The 22,406-nt window shown below is 42.0% G+C and overlaps 1 protein-coding gene across 3 annotated transcripts in view; it reads left to right on the top strand.

Moving 5' to 3' along the window:
- Positions 1-20,709, top strand: part of LOC308395510 (uncharacterized protein) — a 49,663-nt gene extending 28,954 nt beyond the window's left edge. For all 3 annotated transcript variants that reach the window (XM_080880391.1, XM_080880392.1, XM_080880393.1), the window contains 5 exons: positions 4,649-4,822; positions 5,859-6,048; positions 10,120-10,193; positions 13,353-13,481; positions 13,619-20,709. In XM_080880391.1, the coding sequence (XP_080736517.1) occupies positions 4,649-4,822; positions 5,859-6,048; positions 10,120-10,193; positions 13,353-13,481; positions 13,619-13,734 (683 nt within the window). In that variant the 3' untranslated portion in view covers positions 13,735-20,709. The remainder of the gene's footprint in view (positions 1-4,648; positions 4,823-5,858; positions 6,049-10,119; positions 10,194-13,352; positions 13,482-13,618) is intronic.
- Positions 20,710-22,406: the final 1,697 nt, after the last annotated feature.

Genomic DNA, 22,406 nt, shown 5'->3' with positions numbered 1-22,406 from the left:
TGACTATGACTGAAATGGATGCAGTGTTGTTGAGTTTAATTTCTGCTGCATAAAACTGAGTAGAATCACTGTGAAAAATTTTAGAACAGCTTCAATATCATCACTGTTTATTGACTTGATGCTGTAAGGCTGTTATTTACTCTCCTGCTGACTGTTTTGATTAGATGAAAGTGAAAGAAAGTCAGCTTTTTAAATGTCACTCTGGTTTGCTCATAAAAAAAGGAGCTTTCATTGTATTTCAGAACTCAACTGAGTATCTCTTATGTAGATGTGGGGATGTTTATTCTGGAGGAAATTTGAAAAAAGCATGGAGGTCTTATTAGGTCAGCACAATATGAATCCTCCCTCCCATATTTGCAACATGTCAGTGTAAGTTTTAGGGCAGCAGTTACCACTGAGACCTCGGTGATATTTTCAATAGGAAATTGCTATGTCGCAATTCTGATCACTTTCAGCGATAAACACAGCTGTGATTTTTTTTTTTCATTCTTGCTACTGCACAAAAAGATCTGGTGCCATGACTTTTAAAATCCTGCTTACAATCCAGACACTAAATACCATCAATTGGATTTTCAAAACTAAACAGATGAAAAATTGTTGGGCTCATTCATGGATTGTATGTGCAAAAACAGTGCAAAAAATGAATTCTTGGATTGGCCACAACAAGCAGTCAGTTGTTGCCTGAGTCATACATAAAGGCTGATAGAAAGTGTGCTCTGATTCGCATTTCTTTGTCTTTGGCTTCTGAACACTTGTCTATGACGTGTTGCTGCTCTGGAGAAATTTACAGATAGCTTGCTAAAGGTTTTTGTGTTAACAGGTAAAAGATCAGGTTACATTGACATTACAGGGAAGCAAAGGATGCAGAGGTTTAGAGTTGAAAGACTTTGTTTTGTGATAACTAACATTCAAACTAACAGGACTAAACTGGAGGTTTCTAGGCAGTAGTAAAATGTTGTAGTGTAACAATTAGGTACATTGTAGTGGCCTAATCCCTCAGTAATAAACAGATGAAGTCACTGTTTGCTGAGAGCACAGAACATCATCAGAACCCTTTAATGTGAGATGAGTTGTTATTCCCAAACTACAAGCCATGAAACATAAGCATGTATGTTGATAACACCTATGTAAACTGACTTCCATTCAGATTAGCATCTTTTCCCAGGCCTTTTCTGCCTCTAATCGGCTTTGCGTTAGATAAACAAATCTTAGGCTTCTCGTTGCAAGGTAATAGAGAGGTCGGTGGCTCACTCTCAAAGAGCGAGGTCCAGCTCGTGTTTCAGCTGTCGCAAGACACAATTGTTGGTCCTTTGTTCCTGTGGTGTGTGTTTGTGTGTGTTTGTCCTGTTGAGCTTTTATTACCATTAGCCCACAGCGATAGCAACGGTATAAATGACGGATTGTAAAAATGTGATGTGTACTCGCTAAAATTGATGATGGTTGAGTGAGTTTAGGAAACCAGACAAAAGGCTGAGAAACAGAAAACCATGGAGCAAAAGATCGAGTTGAAGGGGGAGCGCAGACAATGGCGTTATCTGCAGACAGGACCAGACACCATGATGTTACATAAGCTGTCTGTGTCTGTGGTGTGTGTGTGTGTGTGTGTGTGTGTGTGTGTGTGTGTGTGTGTGTGTGTGTGTGTGTGTGTGTGTGTGTGTGTGTGTGTGTGTGTGGACTGTCCACTCATGAATAAAAGCAAGGGCAGGACTTCACAGTTATCAAGTTCAAATCTGATTTAATCACAGCAGAAACGACTGTGTTCACTGTGACAGCGTCTTCTTTCTGTTTTGGACGTCTGTGCAGCGGGTTCGAAGAAGAGCTTCTTCTCTCCTCCTGCTGGTGGAGCTTTGCACGCTGTATTATTTATGACGCCATTATTCGTGGGTCTGCATGCCTGAGGCTAATCTTCTATGACGTCTTTGTGTGAAACGGCATACGTGCTGGTGGCTTTGTCATGAGGACATACAGCATGTGTTTTTTGGATTGGGGCTCACAGCATGATCTCATAGCGACCAAACATAAACACGAATAGCTGTCAGTTATGATTGGGTTGCATTCGTCATTTCACTTGCTGGGTATTTCTCTTCTAATAAATATTGCATATGTGGCTGTCAGCGTTGTCCACCTCCAAGATTCACTTTCCTCCGGAGCAGTGTGGCCTGGAGCATCAATGCTGGATTTGGATTATCTCGTCAAGCGATTCTGTTGCAACATTTTAACCAGATTACGTTCAATAAATGTTATTTGTATGCTTAAAAAATAATGAAGATTTAATTTTCTCATTGCTATTTTTATCAGATTCTTCCAGCCATTCTGAAGAGCCATGAAAATATTTTCTAATGTGAACTATGGCTTGTGGAGCCGGTGTTGTAGCTGTAGGTTTCTATGACGCTTTACATTTCTGGCATCCTGAACGATTGAATTGAGTAGAGGGTATTTTATCACTGCAGTTTCATATTCATAAGTTAAACACTGCAGCTGTTCTGTGATCACTCAGAGAGTCAGAAGCAACACAATTGCTCTCACACAAAGCGCACGCTCTGCCTGGGTTGTGCTGAATGGTGTTGAGTAAGTATGCCTCACTCTGAGCTCAAGCTCCAGCAGATTATTTTATCTAACTGCTAACCCCTAAATCTTATGACAAAGTAACAGTGTTTTCAACAGTGAGGTGAACTGAAGCATGATTATTACTGCTGCTGTGGGGAAAAAATACACGCAACCTGTAATTACCTTGAACAAAGAACCGCAATGAAAGGGTTGTCTAATGTCATTATTCGGACATCATCTGACACAACGCACAGGTTAAATGTTGATGCATCGCTGAGAGAGAACGGTAGAAGCAACAGTAGGTCTGGCACTTAGCGCTCGGTGCTCAGGCTCTGTGGGGATACAGCTGCTGTGCAGAGAGAGCTGCAGGAATGAGCGAGAACTGTGCTGTTCTTAAATATTTTCCCTAGTTGTAGCTCACCAGAGCGGTGTGAAAGTGTGCACCTTTTCCCAACAAAGAGCCTGATTATCACGTTTGAGATGAACTAAAGCTCATACACTCACTTGCCAATTTATTAGGTGCACGTAACCCTAACAGGTTTCCCTTTCCCTGCCTTCTGCCTGGCACAGATTCTACATTCCTCAGAGATTTTGCTCCCTATTGACATGACACACTGTCACACAGTTGCTTCAGATTTAAGGGCAGCACGTGATGTGAATCTCCCGTTTCACCATGTCCCAAAGGTGCTCTACTGGATTGACTGGCATCTGGAGGCCATTTGAGTACAGTGAACTCATTGTCACATTCAAGAAACCAGTTTGAGATGATTTGAGCGACATTGCACCTTATCCTACTGAAAGCAGCCATTAAAAGTTGTCAGGAGCAATACTCGGGTGGGCTGTGGTGTTTAAGGATGATCGGTTGGTGCTCAGAGGTCTGAAGTGTGCCAGGAAAATATCCCCCACAGCACCACTGACCTGAACCGCTGACACAAAGCAACATGGGTCCATGCTTTCATGCTGTTTATGCCAAGTTCTGACCCTACGAATCTGAATGGTACAACAGAAATCGGGACTCATCAGACCAGGCAACGATTTTTCAGTTTTCTGTTGTTGACACGTGTGATCTTCTGCTGCCGTAGTCTGTCCGCTTCCAGGTTTGGCCTGTTGTGTTTTCAGAGATGCTCTTCTGGATATCTTGGTTGTAACAAGTGATTATTTAACTTACTCTTGTCTTCCTATCAACTCAAAGCAGTCGCATCATTCTCCTCTGACCTCTTGGATCAACAAAGCATTTTGGTCCAGTGAACTGTTGCTAACTGGATCATTTCTGTTTGTCTAACCATTCTCTGTAAACTTTAGAGATGATTGTGAAATACTCAGACCAGTCCACCTGGCACCCACAACCATTACACGCAAAGACACTTTTCTTCATCGGTTTGAACTTCAACATCTCGTCTTGACGATGTCTGGCTAATTAGATATTTACATTAATGAGCAGCTGAACAGTAATCAGTGCTTCCTCCCTTCTATCCTTGTACTGTTAAAATTCTAAGTGATAAAAATTACAAACATTTATGAAAATGCAGGAACCAAAACGATTACTCCGGAGTATTTCTGCTGTGCTTCAAAGTAATGATACCCACTATTCTAGAAAATATAAGCTGTATTATCATGACCCTGTCAGTGTTTAAATAAACTCTTTTTGATGGTTCAGCAGTTGTGCCACTTGTATTTGTACTTACATGTAATTTAGTGCAATGGTATCCAGCCAGAAGATAAGATGTCACAAGATAAAAAGAAACAGAGCAAAAGAGAAACTTGCATTTTATACAGAGCTGACAGGGAAGCCTTGTCAGGACAAAAAGGATTATAGGAAATAATTTCCACCCACTCACATGTCTGTTTGGATGCAGCACCAGGGGGAATTCAAGAAACCGACAAGATGGCTTCCGATCTTTCTGGAGATATAAGTTTTATGAAACACTTTCTTCTTGGCTGCTTTCCTTACTCACTGATTCTTTTCATCAAATATTTTGTTCTTGTGTCTATTCTCTGTCACTTAGTTTGTTTGTTGTTTTAACAGGCAAGCAAGTTGCTTGAAGAACTGCAAGGTTTTTCCCACATGAGTGCCTAAGTCTTTGCATATTTGTCCTTCTAGAGGTGGAAGCAGAGCCAGCCAGGCAGCTGGGCGAGCGACCGTCGAAGCGTCGCTGTTTCTGGGAGTACAGACGTGCTCGGGAGTCAGCCACAAAGAAGAAACTTGGCGGTGACGTCCACTGGTCTCTGTCCTGGAGCTCCAGCACTCTTCCCAGCACGCTGTACCGCCGAGAGGGTGAGAATACAGCATTACTGCGTGATGCTAGTGAATGCTATTTAATGCTGATTGTTTCATACAAAAAATAAATAAATAAAAAAGTCAGAAAAGTTACTAGATTATTAAGTGAAACTGGTTGTTTCTCTGGGGAAGACATTTTTGGAGTGCCGATGACCTAATTATTAAAAAAGATAATTGTCAGATTGATAAGTTAAACCCTAATCAAAGGGCTGGATTGAAGGTTTAGCAGCAGGAGTCATTAACCCAACGTGCACGCTGCAGTTGGGATCGTCCCATTTCCTTTTTCTCCCGTGACACAGATCAGACCTGCACCCTCAGGCATGTGCCCTACATACAACTTGCATGTCAAAATGTGGATTTTTCAACATTCCCATCGTACGCGAATCTCACGTCAGGCTCAACAATAGCTTTGCTGCAGTGCTGCAGCCCGTGTCGTGCTGTACAAACCAGAATGGCAGTCCTTTAAACTTAGTCCAGTCAAACCACTCAAACAAGAGTCAGCACTGATAACAGTTTACGTGTTGTGTAAATACTCCGTAAATCTATCAAACTATTGGGGTGGATGCTTATTTTAAATCATGTCATTCATTGTACAGTAATTTCTATGTGACATCTCTATGATAGTTCTGTATCATGTCATATACCTCTAATGTAGTCATTTCAGGGGGGAAACAATAGCTCTTGTAGCAAGCTCAGATGATCCACCCACACCATTTGCAAATCTTCTATTTTAAGGGGCTAGCAATTAGTAGAAAGTTGGTTTAAATAGCAATTTAGCAAAGTGCCTTGGGTGCCTAATGTTTATTTCAAACTTTAATCATGCAAAGCTGCTCTAGAAGAGTCCAGTACTAAAAATATAGAGCTGCAAACCATAATACCTCCAAATGAAAGCAGATATTAAAACAAATAGATGCCTTGCCTTGTACCACTGGGAGATTTGGCATCCTGACATTTTAAGGCCAGGTTTGGTAGAGCTGCACTGTTTTTACCTGACCGGACACGTATGGAGTTCATTTTGTTGTCGTTAATTCAGGCAAAAAGGGGCGACGCAAAGCCCGGAAAACAGATGCCAGCGACCTGACGCCGAACCCTCAGAAGCTCCACAACATCGGGGAGCAGCTGCAGAAGCTCAACGCAGCGATCGATGGCATGGGTCCGGTCAACGACCTGCCCGCTGTGGCCCGAGCCCGTTCACGCAAGGAGAAGAACAAGCTGGCCTCCAGGTACAGCATGCTCTTTACTGCCCTCCTACATCCTCTGCACTAAGTGAGAACACTGGAAATGCTCTGTATTGATTTATGAGGCCTGAGTGGGAATTTTTAGAGGGTTTCAGCTTTTGTAATTTGTTGGCAGAAAAGAGAAGCCTGCGGGGCTCTGTGGTCTAGTATCTGCAGTCTTTAGCCCTGTCAAGATTGGTTTTCAAATATGTGCAGCATTTAATAGTTGACCTTCTAAATTCGGGTGGTGGAGGACATGGACGGTGAAGAACACATGGAGACGTGATATCTGTGTGGATTTTAGACCATCAGTTGCATTCATGTGATGGAAAATAAAAGGATCTTGGGAAATGGGTCGTGTTTTTGCTGATTTGAATTTTTCCTTTGATGATGCCGTCATGTCGTTGAACTCTGCAGATCAGCAAGCCTTAAAAGAAACTACCATTTGTAAAATTTCAAACGGGCTTTAATTTACTTAAAATATGTCCCTCAGAATAACACACACACACAACACTGAAGGTCGAAAAGCTTGGTCTTCAGTGTATTTTTGCATTGCCTGTTTCTTTGTAACAAACTTACCTTGGATATTATCTTGACAGAATAAGTGAAGGAAGGACGGAGGGAAGCAGAGGAAAAAACGAGAGGCGGGGAGATGGAGGGGAGCAGGATGAAAAGCTGAATACAAGGAAATCAGGCAGGATTGAAGAGGCAGACGAGGAGTAGAGGGAAAGATGGGTCATATAAAGTTCATCTTTGCAGGGAGGGAGGGGGAGATTTCAGAATTCAGGACATTATTGCAGGAGCCTGGGAATATCTTGTAATTCAAAACATACATTAAACACGACGCAAACATGTCATCTAATAGAAAGTTTGGCAAGGACTTACAGAAATAAAGCTGAAAAAGAGACTGAAGGGGAGGGGAGTGAGGGAAATTTAACGTCAGAGGAAGTGTGACTGCGAAGTCACCGAGTACATGTTTTTGTTTAGTATGCAGGAATCTCATGTGAAGATTCACTTCTTTTACTCTGTCATAGCTGTGGCTGCGTGAGTCCAGGTTGGGGTTAGTAGTTGGATTAGCCTGACCGCCTTCAGACCTTCCTTCTCATTCTTTTCCCTGCTCATGTCTGAAATAACCTGCCTGGGGCATTCAGGCGGCACAAAGGAAAAACACTGGGCTGGTTCTTAGCCCTCGCCCAGTTTGGCACAACATTCCAGCCAACACGCTTAGCAATGATAACTGTCCCGGATGCTAACTTACTAACTAGACTCAGCAGGAATACACCATCATTTGGGAAAGTATTGTTTAGCTTCTTCAGTGGTTTCATGGTGTAGTGATTTTGACCAGTTAGAAACCAGAGGAGACACAAATCCATACATCCGCTGAAGTGAGCTCTTTCAAGTAATGAACCAACAAAAAGAAGCTTTATAGCTAACTTCTTCATAATAGACCTATATCACTGCTTTTTTTTTCTTTCTTTCTTTTTAAATAATTTTATTTGTATTTTATCAAAGTCCCTCCAGAAGCCTCTCCACTGTTCTGAATAGTAAATCTGGCTGCTTGTTTCAAGCTCTTATCTAAATACATGTAAAAAAAGAAAAAGGTGTAACGTCTATTTTAGTGGTGTTTTGGGCATATGAAGTGCATCTATAGGATCACCGGTTAAATTGGATTAAATAACAGCAAAATAAATGAAAACTTAAACATTGTTGCCATCTTTGCCAAAAAATAAGATATAAATAGCATTTTTACAGACTAGAAAAATACACAAATATTCACACCAAAAAAAAGGTGAGTGGTAGGTGTTGTATGAACACGAGCAAAAGAAAAGCTCTGGCTCATTCCACCAGAGCACTGAGCAAACATTAAGCTAAGTCATGTTGTAGATAGAGAAAGCTAAAAATAAAATCATACTAGAACTTACCATCATCTTTTCTGCTACTATCTTATTATTATACTGTAACTGTATTTGCTTGCCACTACACAATTGAATGTGAATGAATTTAATTGAGTTGAATGCAGTTTTATTTGTATAACACCGAATCACGACAGCCAACTCAAAGACACCCCCCCCCCCCCATGAGCATGCACGGACTTGGGGAAGGAAATACTCCTTTTTAAACTTCAGTATGTAATTGGATCGTTGGAAGCAGGGACAGGACAACCTCCATCATACACTGTTAAGAGGTTTTGGGGGGGTTTTGCTATGCATTTCCTGTTATAATAATTTGTTTCACCTAGCTTGCAAGCTAATGTGAAGTTTGAACCTTTGGCCATCAAGTTTATATGAATTAGCTTAAGTTCGGCTGTGTTCAGGAATATAGGACTTGGTGACACCAGAAATAATAGCAAGGCAAGGCAAGGCAAGTTTATTTGTATAGCACAATTCAACAACAAGGTGATTCAAAGTGCTTTACAGAGACATTAGAAACAAGAACAAATAAAAAGCATGATTTAAAATTGAATAAAACAAGCAAATAAACTAACTAACTAATTAACAAACAAACAAACAAACAAACAAACAAACAAACAAACAACAGTATATAAAATCAAAACAGATAAAATCAGAACAGTAGATAAAATCAGTAGTTAAATGTAAGTTTTGAAATTTAAGCTTAAAGTGTGGATTTGGTGCTTTATTCAAATGCAGCTGAGAACAGGTGAGTCTTCAACCTGGATTCAAATAAACTGAGTGTTTCAGCTGATCTGAGGCTTTCTGGGAGTTTGTTCCAGATATAAGGAGCATAAAAGCTGAATGCAGCTTCTCCGTGTCTGGTTCTGACTCTGGGAACTGATAAAAGACCGGATCCAGATGACCTGAGGGATCTGGATGGTTCATACTGGGTCAGGAGGTCATTGATGTATTTTGGTCCTAAACCATTCAGAGCTTTATAGGCCAGCATCAGAACTTTAAAGGCTATCCTCTGACGGACAGGCAGCCAGTGTAAGGACCTCAGAGCTGGACTGATGTGGTCCACTTTTTTAGCAGCAGAATTTCAGGCTGAAGTCCAAGAACTACTTTGGATTTGACACAGTCTGTAGATTTACCCACAGAAGCAAAGTAAATCTTGCAATCTTTGCAACTTTGGCAATCTTTGACATTACAAATGCTGCTCAGTACTCATGTTAAGAAGGTTAATAATCATGTTTCACAGGATGCATAAATTCAGTGCAGAGAATTGCCAACCGTCATCAGATATCATCAGATTGTAGATTTCCTGCCTGATGCATTGTCCACAACACCCTATTGTGGCTGGCCACAGGTTGGCATACACTTCCAGGTTTCTTAAACACAACCATTTGCAGCCCTTTTCCAAACACATGCATGAACCAGAAGCTTTCAACTTGGTGAACACTTTTCCTACCTTCAGGCAGCGACTGATTTTCATTCAGTACATTACTTAAATCAATTTGCAGCTGTAGGTAATCCATCACAATAAACAGCAAGATCTCTCAAGGACTATTTTTGGATTTGCATTAAGAACAGAAACTCTATATCTCTATAATCACATTTCCAAATGTAAAAACCTGTGGTGCATATTGGAACCTGCTCAGTACTTGGTTAAGTCCCATCCCCGCAGTGATTAGGAACATTTAAATTTTTGTACTGTCGTCCACATCCTCCTCAAACCATCAGGGACTGTGGTACAAAAAAGAAAAACCTGGCAAGGCTCAAGTCAACATGTGGAGAAACACTGAGGAAATATTCTATCCAGCGCTACTGACCTGCAAGTATTTTCTTTCCCTAAGTTTCATTTAGCTCACTCATAGCTGTATGAAAAGAGAAATTCTCTCCACATTGCAGAAAATAGTCCCCATGAGAGGCATTAATATTTGACACGCATTGATTGTTTTATTCTCAGATCCCTTTTTTCCAACACTCTCAAACCAGAACTGGATTTGCCCTTTTGTGGTGTCAAATGGTCCTTCAGAGGGGTTAAAGAGGTTTTCAATCTTCCTCATGGTTTGGAAATACGGTCAGCGTGAGCCAGCTGACTCAGTAACGGGGTCATGTGGAGAATGGGAATGCTCGCACAAAGTCTAAAGAATGACAGTGTTTTATTTTCCTCTGTTTTCAGGGCCTGCCGGCTGAAAAAGAAGGCCCAGCACGAAGCCAACAAGATCAAGCTGTGGGGGCTCAATCAGGAATATGGTCAGTACTCAGGAAATCACTGGGTATTCTTTAGCAGGGGGTTTCAGATGCCTGACACTTCTGACTTTTCCCTGAACATATAGTCAAAATAGTCATTAAACTCTATACATGCTCTTCTTATAAATGATTGCATCTAGATTTTTATTTTATGTTTATTTTTATATTTCTCTCTTTTTCAAATGGGTGACCCTTCTTGCTGTGGGTGGCTAACGATAATGATATCTGCTTTTTCTTGTGATACAGTCACCTATACAGCAGCACCAAATATCAGCATTATAGTCTAAACATTTAGTCAGTTCCCATCAACCTTTTGGCTTCTCCCAGTAGTGACGGTGTTCAAATAAATTAGAGTAAAGTGAAGTTAAATGGAGGAGAGCAAGAAAATGCAAATCAGCTGCTAATTAATTAAACTGCTGCATTCATTAAAAACCAAAACTCTATCCTGGAGGTTTCCACAAAACCAGTGAGTGGTGTCACATGGGTGTGTCCATCTTTTATATACAGTGTGTGGTCCCACACCTAGTCCTAACTGCTTCAACGTGTGTGTTCAGAAATCTTCTTCTACTGTTCAAGTCAAGTCAAGTCAAGTATTTATTTATTTGTTTGAGTTAGTGTTGCTTCCTCATCAGCTTGCACTAGTCTTGCTTCTCTTCCTTAACCTTTTCTATCAAATAGAAGATAATCTTGGCCTCCTCTATCAGTTGTGTGTGAAAATCTAAGTAGATGAGCAGTTTCTGAGACAAGTTTGTCTCGCACCACAGCTATGTTTAGTTCAAAGACACATAAATCAATTTTCTGTCCCTTGCTCGGTTTGCAGTTTAGGAGTTCGTCTTGATCATGTCGACATGCTTAAATGCTCTGAATTCCTGCCAGGTGATTGGTTGATCAGATCTTTGAATTGTTGAGCCGTTAAACGGGTGAAGCAGTTTTGTATGTACAAAGCTTCTAAACATTGTGAGTCTTTTTTCACTTCACGTGAGTTGACTTTAGTAGAGGAAAGAAGTGGGAGAACTGGCTCTGTGGGACAGACTGTTGTAACACTATATATGAGATGGAAGAGCCTTACAATTTAAATTGATAGATGATTGAATGAGTTAATTTATTATACCCAGCGTCAGTTAATGAGAGTAAAACCACATCAGAGGCTGCAGCGTGGCAAGGTGGACATTTTCCTTACTAATGAAATTTAAATCAAGCTAAATTAGTGAGAAACCATCTTTTCAAATAACACTGAAGATGCTCTGTTTAAGAAAACAGGTTAATGCAGAGAACTGATAGTAACAAGACCACGAGGAGCAGGGAAACCCTTGGAAGTGCGACTTCACCTCGCTCCTGATAATCAACACCTCGACTCTGCCAAATCTATCAACCCAGTTCTGCCCACCTACTCCTCCTCCTCCTCGTCCTACTCTTCGTGCTCCTCGTCTGGTTTTCTATCGATCTCTGTGAATTCCAACCTCACTAGCATCAACTTTCTTTGTCCATTTCTCCTTGATTTTCTCTGAACGTTTCAGTCTTTCCTGATTTTGGCCCAGCATTTGCTCGCAAAGATTTTAGTTGTGGCTTCTGCTTTTGTGATTTTTTGCCTTCTGACTGGCCCAAATACAGAACTTAACCTCACAGATTTCCTTCCTTCCGTTTTTCCTCCTCTGCTCCTGTGTCATTTGTTTTTCTCTTCCATTCACTCGCTTTATATCGCTGCTGTTTGCATCTATACAAAACACACTTTTGCATACTTAGCCGCAGATTCAACAGGAAACTTCAAACAAAGAGCACTTTGGTACCATGCCAGTGCTGTGTGAAGCCTCCGGACTTGCTTTGTGTGAATGTGTGTGTGTGTGTGTGTGTGTGTGTGTGTGTGTGTGTGTGTGTGTGTGTGTGTGTGTGTGTGTGTGTGTGTTACAGAGACTTGGGGAGCAGCTGGTCAGACCCACTGTGGTCCTTCGCCCACACACGCACTCCCTGCTGATATGAGCCCTGGACAAATCACATCAAGGCGAGAATAATGTACACAGACAGAAGGGGTGTCATGGCACCACTGGGTCACATGACCTGACAGGGGAGGAGCCACTAGCATAGGAGGTGCCGATGATTCACAGCACTACTATCTGAGCTAAACTAAACCGTTTCTGTTTTATAAGCAAACAAAAACACAGATGTTTGGGGAAAATTTTCAAACACTGGAAAGAAGCGGGGCTTACATAAATATACCATTATAATGTTAATATAATAATTCACTCTTAAACCACTTTTGCTAATTATAGATGTAAAACAATCCATTTATTTTTAAATTAAAAACTAAGATTACCTCTTCTATTAATCACATGCCCACCCACTGGCTGGGCTTGCTGCTTACCATCCGCAAACCTCTCCAAGTATAATATTAATAATAAGAAAATACTTTTTATTAAACGTACATTTTCCAAGCCAATTTCAACCCTACATTTTCTGCTTTCCCGTGGGCCCAACCAGCTGCTTCTCTGTGCCACATGTTGTAGCAACCCATCTGCTATTATCTCACAGACCCAAGAAGGATTCCTTTAACAAAAAGCGTGTTTCTTGACTCCAGATGCTTCATATTACTAGTCAGTATCTGTTAGCCACTGAGCAGCTCCACTTGGACAGTTAGGAGTTGAAGATCGAGGGTTGAGTCACAAACTCACTCATCTGACCTTTTGGGCACCACTTTCACTCCTTTAGTTTCAGCTTGATGTTTACTTTCCCTTTCTTTTTCTCTCTGCTTTCTCTTCTGCTTTCTGAAAATAAACATCTGCTTCGTACCGCTGAGGGGAGTTCTGCGAGAGCAGCTTTGCATGATTGGCAGTTCAAAATAGTTCTTATTTATCTCACAGCCTTTCTGTAGCCCCTTCAATTCACCCTATCTCTAAAACAAGCTGTTTCAGCTGCTCTCTCTTTGAGCCAATTTAGTCCCGATTAGCCATCCCTTGCAAACAGAAGGTCAGTATGTTTGACAGCCCTGCACTAAACACTGTAATTTGTCTCATGTAGGCGACTAAAAATGCACGCCTTTGGATTCTGTGGAACTCCACAGCCCTGAATGATATCAGTTATTCTCCCTCGACTTTCAGAAACAGAATTCGACCCCTGGAAACGCTTTCCTGACTCACACTGCTGTTTTTTCCTCTTTTTGCTGCATAGAAAACCTGTTGGGAGCTCTGCTACGGATTAAGGAAGTGATCAGGCGGCGAGTGGAGAGCAGCGAGGAGGAGGACACGGACGAACGAGGGATGACCCAACGGCTCGAAGACATCCTCAGAGAGTCGAGTGGTGAGAAACAGACTAACATTACAGATATGTAATAAGCAGTTTGGATATTTCGTGCTATAAAAACAGGTTTGATTTTGCTTGCGACTTGTCCTTTTCTTTCCATCGCACCTCCTAATTTATCTCCATGGCTACCTCAGGTCCCTTAGTTGCTGGGCGGACCAAAGACTTTGTGCAGAGGATTTTGGCAGCCAGCGCAGGCGGTCAGAACCAACGCAAAGAGCCCCCACAGGACGGGGATGAGGCATCGGGGTAAAACCCCAAAACAGCAGTCCCTTTTCTCTCCGTACCCTCTTCTTCCAACCCCGCCCTCCCAGCACCACCAACTTGTCGAGACCAAGCTCCTCTACACCTCTTCTGCTCTCACGTCGTACACATTTAAGCAAAGAGACGGCAAAGTGGAGAGGCTGGGAACCAAGAGGAGGTGAGGAAGAAGAGGAAGGAGTAGCCTAAACAAAGCGATAGTAAATTGCTACCTTGCTCCTGGTCCTCTCCTGTTGGTCCTCCAAACAGCAGCCGTCTTCACCGCTCTGTCTCTGCAGGCTGCACCACAACCACCAACAGGCCAGAGCTGCTGCTGCTGCTGCTGCTGCTGCTGATGTCTCTGTATTCTGTGTTCTCTGTGTGCGTGCATAAGTGTGTGCGTGTAACATACTGTATGAGCGTGTATAGTGTTCCTCTCTCCCTCTCTGTGCTGTATTTGTACCCCATTGTGCCTATGAATAGACATTGCACTGTTTTGTAGATGGTCGTAGTTGTTGTCAGGGGGCCGTTAGTGAGCCGAGGGCGAGGGGGCATTTGAGGATAAGAGGAAGTTCTAAAAATAAGGAAGTGGGAGGAGCCCAGGCACGGGAAACAAAGAAGAGGGTGTGTTTGTTTTGGTTTGGGGTTTTTTTTTGTTGTTGTTTTTTGTTTGGCTGGGCTTCTATAGAAGCTCTACATACCATTTGAATTGCACCAGCATCTGAAATGAGACCCAATGCCAGACCAGTCAATGGTAACTGATTGAAAAGTCCTCGGAGCTTTAATAGTCACCCATCCCTCTCTGACACCCCCGTCACCCCATCAAAATGTAAGCAGAGATCAAAAGAAAAAAAAAGAAAACAAACTGCACCTTAATTTAAACTGACCAAAGATAAGTGATACTGCTGAACTACTCTGACACCTCTCACCACTTCAGATGCTGCCAGCCATTAACACACCATCCTGTCCTGCTGAGAGAGGGGTGAAGTGACTGATACACTTTTAATTCTTGTCCTATTTACCTGCATGCATCATTCAAAGATGGGCATCACCTGATAGACTTAGATCCTTTTCACGTAAATGCACTACCGTCACGGACCCGAGAGGCCGTGGTGTGGCAGACGGGACTTGACCAAACGCCTTGTCGATTGGTTGGCCGTCTAGCTCTGCAGCCTGGTGCTCCTTTAGCTGATCTGTGGTGGATTTATTTTTTACCCCAAAAAAGGGAAGTGTCCTCGATGCCTGCCCCAAGCCCTCTCCTCAACCCCCTGACCTGATTATGTAGCGCAATTTCCTGACTTGCAATGACAAATAGAGAAAAAAAAACACACACACACACTTGTAGAGCTAGAAAGCAAATAATTTGTTTTTGTTGATTTGATTTTGTTGTTATTTGATGATGCCACAGCCCACAAAGTGGGCGTCAGTCTTGAGAGTTTTGAGAGAGAAAAATCTGCCTTTTTATTTTCTGTTTTTCTTTATTTTTCTGTGGTCTCTGCTAAAGCTGGAGACCAACCTGTCCACACTCTGTAAATGTTGTTGGACGCTAAAAAAATTAATTAAGACCTTTGAATTGCACTGTGGTAAGAGCAACAAAGCACCTTTGAAGAGGGCTTCAAATCCTCCAAAAGAGAGAGGAAAAAAAAGACTCTTGGCACCTTTTTCTAAAGACAGATATTGATTGAGAGACTTGAGGGCACCAAGCGCTTTGCGACCAACTGCTGGTTTGGGCTTGTTTCAGTATGGTGCTACTATATGATGACAGAAAAGTCATGCAAACACATTTGGAGGCATGAGGCAGTAACTGCTGACTGGGTTTTGGCCTGCAAGGACGTACTGTTGTAATAGGCGGTTTGTTTGCATAATGACGCCTTTCTCAAGTGCCTGGAGCTTAAAGCCACAGGGACCTGTGTTATTAAAACCTATTACAAGGTAAAACTTAACTCGTGACTGCTGCGCCAAGCTTGGCATCACTTGACTTTACTTAGAAGAAGAAGAAGGAAAAAAATGCAGGCTCATCTGGGGTCACCAAAAAAAAAAGGTGAAGCAGAATGTTTTCCTTTTAAATTAAGTCTATACATGGAAACCTACATTGTTTTCACGTATATGTTGAAATCTATTTGTGGAAACAATAGTGGGCACTGGTTTCTGTGAACATCATATCTGGGAAATATACATAGGGGAGCGGCTGTTCTCGGAGCAATTCCCTTTTGTTTTTTAACCTTGACAAGCTCCCATCTGGGCTGCATTCCAAAGCTGCTGTTCTACACACTGCCCCCTTTCTATGGAAAAAAAATTGGAAAAACAAGACATTTCCTGTCTCATTCAGGAACGGAGCGGTTCAACTTAAACTCTTCACGTCGTGGATGTCTTGCTTGTTGTCATTTTTTTTAGAAGAGTGAGGGGCAGCTTAGCGTCGCTCCTGCTTTTAGTTTTCTGCTCTGTTCTGGGAAATGTTGCTCATGGTTGTATAAAGCTGTACTGTAAACAGAGGATTCCTGTTGCTCAGCTGGAATGGCCTTCCTTGCTGGGGAACAGAGCGTCGAGGCTCTGGTGCCAAAGACGGTCTGAGAATGAAAAGATACCCGATTCAGCTCTAATGTCAATGAGGCGTCCTCAACGTTACCACAGAAACCCGCTCAGGCTTTCATGTGATCATCCGTGAAGAGACGCGTGATCTCGGGGAAGGTCACTGAGTGTAGCTAATGGTGTGCACTTCTACACCCATAACCCCCCCCCCAAAACTCACACTTTCTCCCGGGGGGCTGGGAAGCTGCTGATGCTGCCAGCAGAGTCACGGGATCGTGCGCTGGCAGCAGCTCGTGCAACAACAACAGAAAACATGAGGAAAGAGCAGAGAAACAACTGTGCAGATCGCCGAGCTTTAAAACGCTCTCACACCCATCTGTCACGTCAGAGGAGGAGGATGAGGTCTTTGTGTTTAAAGACTACACAAGTTTGTACAGATATTTTCCTTCGTTCAGATCGCTGTTACGTAACACAGCGCACCATCTGCTGTGTACATTCATCTATATGCCAAAAACTGCAAACAGTTGTAACACGGTGAATTCCTGCCTCTGATCCAAACAGAAAAACAGCCGGTTTTACACAAGCGGTGCGCTCATCTAAGGGCCTTAACTGATGCTGTAGCTTGTTGTATTGTGGAATATCCCTTTAACTGTAAAGCTTTAATAGGGAGTGGCCGGTCTTGGCAAGGCCACTTGTTTCTGTTTCTCACATTCCTGATTCAGTTCCTCTGTAGTGTTTCTGTTTGTGTGCACCTGGAAGGAGGAGAGAGAGAAAAGTGAACTGACCCAAAGATGTCAGTCGTGTGGTCACTGTTCACTTTTTCACGGTCAGAACAGGGCGAGCCCGGCCCAGGCTCAGCCGCGGATCTGCTGGGGTTTAACAAACAGCCCAGAACAAACAGTCTCGGCTTACAATTTTGTCCACATCCGACCTAATATAGACAATGACTCTGCAGAAACTGGACGATTCTTATCTGACTGGCTTCCTCGTCGGGTGTCACCATCTGCCAGACGCAGAGAGAAGTAAACAATTGTGAAACTTGCCTGTTGCTCATGTGCACGTGGGCTTTTTCTGAGAAAGTTCTGGAGAAAGGGGGAAGACGTTGAGTGCTCAGCAGTTTAGGGAATGGTGACAGTTGAAAGTAAGGAGCTTCTGCATATGTGGTATACAGAGAGGACACACATCTGAGGCTGTTAATGATTGCTACCAGTGTGGAAATTCCCACTGAAAACGTTACAGGGAGGTTTTAATCTTTTCATCCATTTATCTCAGCAGACTAAGTTTCACGTTTCAAAGCAGTATCGTTGACTGTTGACATTTTAAACGTTAGAGGTGCATTAAATGCTGGCACGGAAGTATGGATACGAAAAGATGCAATATAACTGAGGCAGGTACTTATTAGAACAACAACAAAAACCCCTCTGTGGGCTAATAAAACAGTAAAAGCTCTGTATCTCATACACAGCTGTGCTGTGTGGAGATGCTCTGCTTTTGAAAGACTTCCAGTGGAATTTTGAACTGCAACCAAAACATGAGAAAATGAATTAACAGTAATTCTGGTCATAAAGTGATTTCACAACCGAGATGACCAGACCGTCCCTTTTTCTGGCTGCTGTGAACAGGATTTTATTTCATTGTAAGTTTGTCTGTTATCTTCAGTAACTGTTTAAAATCACGAGATTAACCGATTGTTTTCTTTTTTTACACTCTGACGTTTTTATAGCTGCCTGAGGAAGAAGTTTTAACCTCTGTGTGTGCCATGCTTGTAAAGTGTAGCTTAAATCCTTGAAGCAGCAGTGTTAGGGTGAGAACAATTAGAAGTGGTTGACCTTCCTAAGCTTACACATGGCTGCAGTGGCTTTTTGGACCAGGCATTCAGGCCCTGTGGACCCGCTGGGCTGAATAGACTCATCAGTAAGACTACACCGGTGGGACGCTGCTGACCTCCAAGTGCCCGTCCCCGCTCTGCTCCACTGCTCTCATTGTTGGAAACACTCTGGCTTCTCCAGTTTCAAAGGCAGAGGAGGCCAGGGAAGCGGCACTTAGTCAGGGACCCTGAGTAGTTTATCCGAACCCTTCTAATCCACACCGTCACCTCCACCCTCTGCCACACTCTGATATCTTTCAATCGCCCTGGTGGCCTGCGTCTCGATGCCCCGCTTCCTTTATTGCTGACCTGGAAACTTCCATCTGGAAGGAGCCAGATGGGGTCCAAGTGTCAGTTTCAACCTGCAGGTCCATATTACTTTTCTCCATCAATTAAATTGAAGTGGAAGGAGCTAGATGAGGCTTTGCCAGTCGGTGCCTCATGTGGTATCATTGCATTTAAATCAGAGAGCGGAACATCTGTTTTTAGAACATCTGGCAGTGGTTGTTTAAGGACTCTGACTTTGTATGATTAACAAGGTCCTACTTGTGCACACCATGTTCTGCCAAACCTAGATTGCTTGCAAACTTAATGATAAATTATTGAACATTTTATTCAGACAGCAAGATACCACAACTTCAAGGCTTTAGAGGAACTGCTTGGTGCTTTGGGAAATACTGTTGCTAAAGGTTAAATCGTACCTTATGAGGTTATGTGTGAGGCTTTGGTCTTGTGTTAAAGCAGCGGTTGCAATGTCATCTTAACTAATTTGCTAATCTTTTATATGTCGTTATCAGAGTGGAATTTGAACTCTCGCCATTAACATTTTGGCAGCAGCTCTGTTGTTCTTTTTGGAGCTGTATTTAGGCTAGAGGGTGAAAGCACTGTACTGTCAGCTGAGGTCAGCAAACTATATCAAGAAACCGTTTGGTTACAGTACCCACAAAGAGAATACTGTTAATTAGGTATAAGTGATAAAATATTCAGATTGCAGTCATCAAAACTCAAACACAGACTTGTTGAAAGTCCACACAAGTTAGAAAGTCACATTGTTTGTCAGATAATTCCGTTAAAAAATCCTCAAAGGCACCACCTTTAAAGCCGGGACATGCAGTTCAAGCTGAGGCTTAGCAGGATTCATATGTCCAGCAGAAGCAGTGCGATCGCTGTCCGCTGGCAGTCTGAGAAAGAATCATCTCCCTACACTGAGCTCCGTTTCCAGGTGGAGGACGTGTACAGTCTGGTACAACTGGGAGCTTCTCTTGCTTGTGCTGGTGTTGGTTCGTCAGCCAGCTGTGGAAAACAAAAGTTAGGCTTCCAATGAGCTGAAGGGAAACCAAATGTTAAAAGCAAGAGAAAGTGTCACTGTGCTTTTCATGCTGTAGTTTTTGGATCTTAGACACGTACATCATCCACTTCTGCCGATGTGCTGTCAGGATCTTGGAGGACACCAAAGGAGTGTGTTTGGAGTTGGTGAACCCCGTTTATGCAGACAGACACTGTTAAACAGCTTCTGCTTTAGGAAACAGTCATTGCCTAGAGCTGCCTGTGTCTGCACCTGTCAGTCAAACTGGCCATGGCCAGAAATCCAAATGGGTGAATTGTAGTTGCCGTAAAGTGGGAAATTAGCTGTAAAGACCAAAACTATATATTGTACCAGGCTGTAATCATGTTCATGACAGAAGTTGGGCATTTTAACATGGGAGTCTATGGGAAGTGGCAGTTAGACACGTCTGTGGTGCCTTTGTTCTTCAGCCACAGAAGCTGGTGTTTAATAGAAAAGTCCAAAGGACACTTTCATTTCTGTTAAAAAAGTTATTCTTTTGTACTTTTCAGGGGAAATACAGCTGATGTTTTGGCAGGACAGTAACGTATGCAGTGACCAAAAATGCAGACATTCATATTCATTCTCACAGAGCATTTCGTACTACTAGTGGGTTTTGAAAACCTGCATGGTTGTAGCATCCGATACGTTAACAACGTGCTGCACATGTGTTGATGGCACAGCCGGTGGCAGCTGAGACACACCTCGTGGCTTTAACCAAAACCGAGTCAGTCGTTTCTGTCCAGATTGATGATGAGTCGAAACCAAAGGCCAGTTGTGGATGTGAGCAGTTTAAAAAAACAAAAACAGAAAAACATGTCTCATTAGAAATGAAATAGTACTTTAGTATTCTAGAGAAAAATCCTGTGGAGAGAATAAAGAGTGAACAATCACATCCCTGCTGGTTCTTTAATCTGTCTGAAAACACACTGAAAGATGGGAGGAAAGGAAAACTAAGAGACTAGCAAACATTCCACAATGCCATGTCATATACTGTACAGCAACCCTGTCTCCTCTTCCCTTTCTCTCCCCCTCCCACACCCCCCTGTCTGTCTCTCAGTAATCCAGTAATCACAATACTACAGTAATACTTTGGACCTGTTAACACATTAACTCATCTTTATGTAAGTCAGTACGTAATCCTTAATAATAATCAAAAAAAGAAAAAAAATACAAGAAGTGCCGTACAAATAGAAGCCTAATATTTTTTGTTTTTGTTTTGTGTGAGTGTACTGTACACCTGTATAATGTATATTTTAATATTTATATGCAGCTGTTGTATTAAAGTATATTTTTAAAATAAAACACGAGTTTGTTCTTTTTATGTTTTGCAATATATCAGGTTAGAAATGAAGCATGTGGTGATATTTCCTGTATTTAATGTAAAACTGTATCTGTGCTAACTTTTGTAACTTTTGCTGTTTTTACCCCTTCTTAGTGTGACAGAGACAGTGTTTTCGATTAATGTGCTCTTTATTGTTTCTCTTCATTTCTCTGAGTGGCAGGAGTCAGGATTTGCGTTTCCCTTTAGGGATCCTGAAAGGTTCACAAATACTCAACAGCTCCCCCAGCAGGCCTCACAGGGTTAGAGTGGCAGTTATTAATGTGGGTTTTTACATGATATCATACTGAAAACAAATGTTTAGGAAACATGATATCGTGAAGCAGACAGTTAGAAACAGAAAGACTAACAGTAGTCTGGCTCACATTTCTGTTAGATAAAACCAACGCCTCAGAGATGAGCAGAAATACTGAGGTATATGCCTGCAATCAAAACGTTAGAGATAGAATCAGCAAGGGAGAGCGATACACTGGGAACAGTTTTTATACGTTTTTTTTAAAAAGCCATTCAATTTGCAGAAGAAGATGCCCAGAACCAACAGCTTTTGGATGAGTCCAAATCAGCCTACATAGAAAGATTGTGTGGAGGAAAAAAGCAACTGGAATACTTCCAGACAGAAAATTTGGATGCAAACCTAAACAAAATTCACCAAAAAAATTTACTTAAGTAACAGAAAATGATACTGATCCAAAGCATATCAGCTGACAGTGTCTTAAAATGTCCCTTTTATAATCCTAAATCCCCCACCCCCAAATTTAAAGTTACCAGTTTTTACCAGACCCTCTGTTGGCCATAGCATAGAGGCAACTTTCACCACAACTATTTCAGAGATGTCTCGATGCATGCTCAATGATCCAGGTAAGGAAATCCCAAAAATGGGATCTGGATGTAGCAGTTTCAGTAGGAGAAACGTTCGGTCAATCATTGAGTGACTTTGCTCTCTCTTCGAAGAGAAAGGGAATGTCTCAGACGAACAATGGGCTGTGAGGGCAGTTTCTTGATCATTAATATCTGTTTTATATTATTGTGAAGCACTTTGTGGTTTTTATCCTGCGAAGAGTCTTATATAGGTCAATAAAGTAAAAATAAGTTAAGTAGTATGCAAATTGTCATTATCATTGATCAACAACCACGGATCAAAGATCAGTGGTACACTGTTAGACATTTTATTGTATTTTTACAGCAACTTACTGGCAACACTATTGCCAGTAAGTTACTGTAATTACTGATCTACAGTATCTTTACTGTTGTGATGTTTTACAGTTCAACCACTTTACTGTAAACATATATTACAGTATAACAGCTTTACTGTAAACGTGGTTTACAGTTAGAAAGACTTACCGTGATTAAGTTTTATAGTATCACTGTACTGCAAATGTGGTTTATGGTATAACACTGTAATTGTGTACAGTATAATTTGTTTAATAATAATAATAATAATAATGGATTGGATTTATATAGCGCTTTTCAAGGCACCCAAAGCGCTTTACAATGCCACTATTCATTCACTCTCACATTCACACACTGGTGGAGGCAAGCTACGGTTGTAGCCACAGCTGCCCTGGGGCAGACTGACAGAAGCGAGGCTGCCATATCGCGCCATCGGCCCCTCTGGCCAACAAC

Source organism: Rhamphochromis sp. 'chilingali', assembly GCF_963969265.1.
Source record: "Rhamphochromis sp. 'chilingali' genome assembly, chromosome: 4".
Classification (NCBI taxonomy): domain Eukaryota; kingdom Metazoa; phylum Chordata; class Actinopteri; order Cichliformes; family Cichlidae; genus Rhamphochromis; species Rhamphochromis sp. 'chilingali'.
Note: the sequence above shows the minus strand (reverse complement) of the source record. Positions and strands in the feature narration are given on the sequence as shown.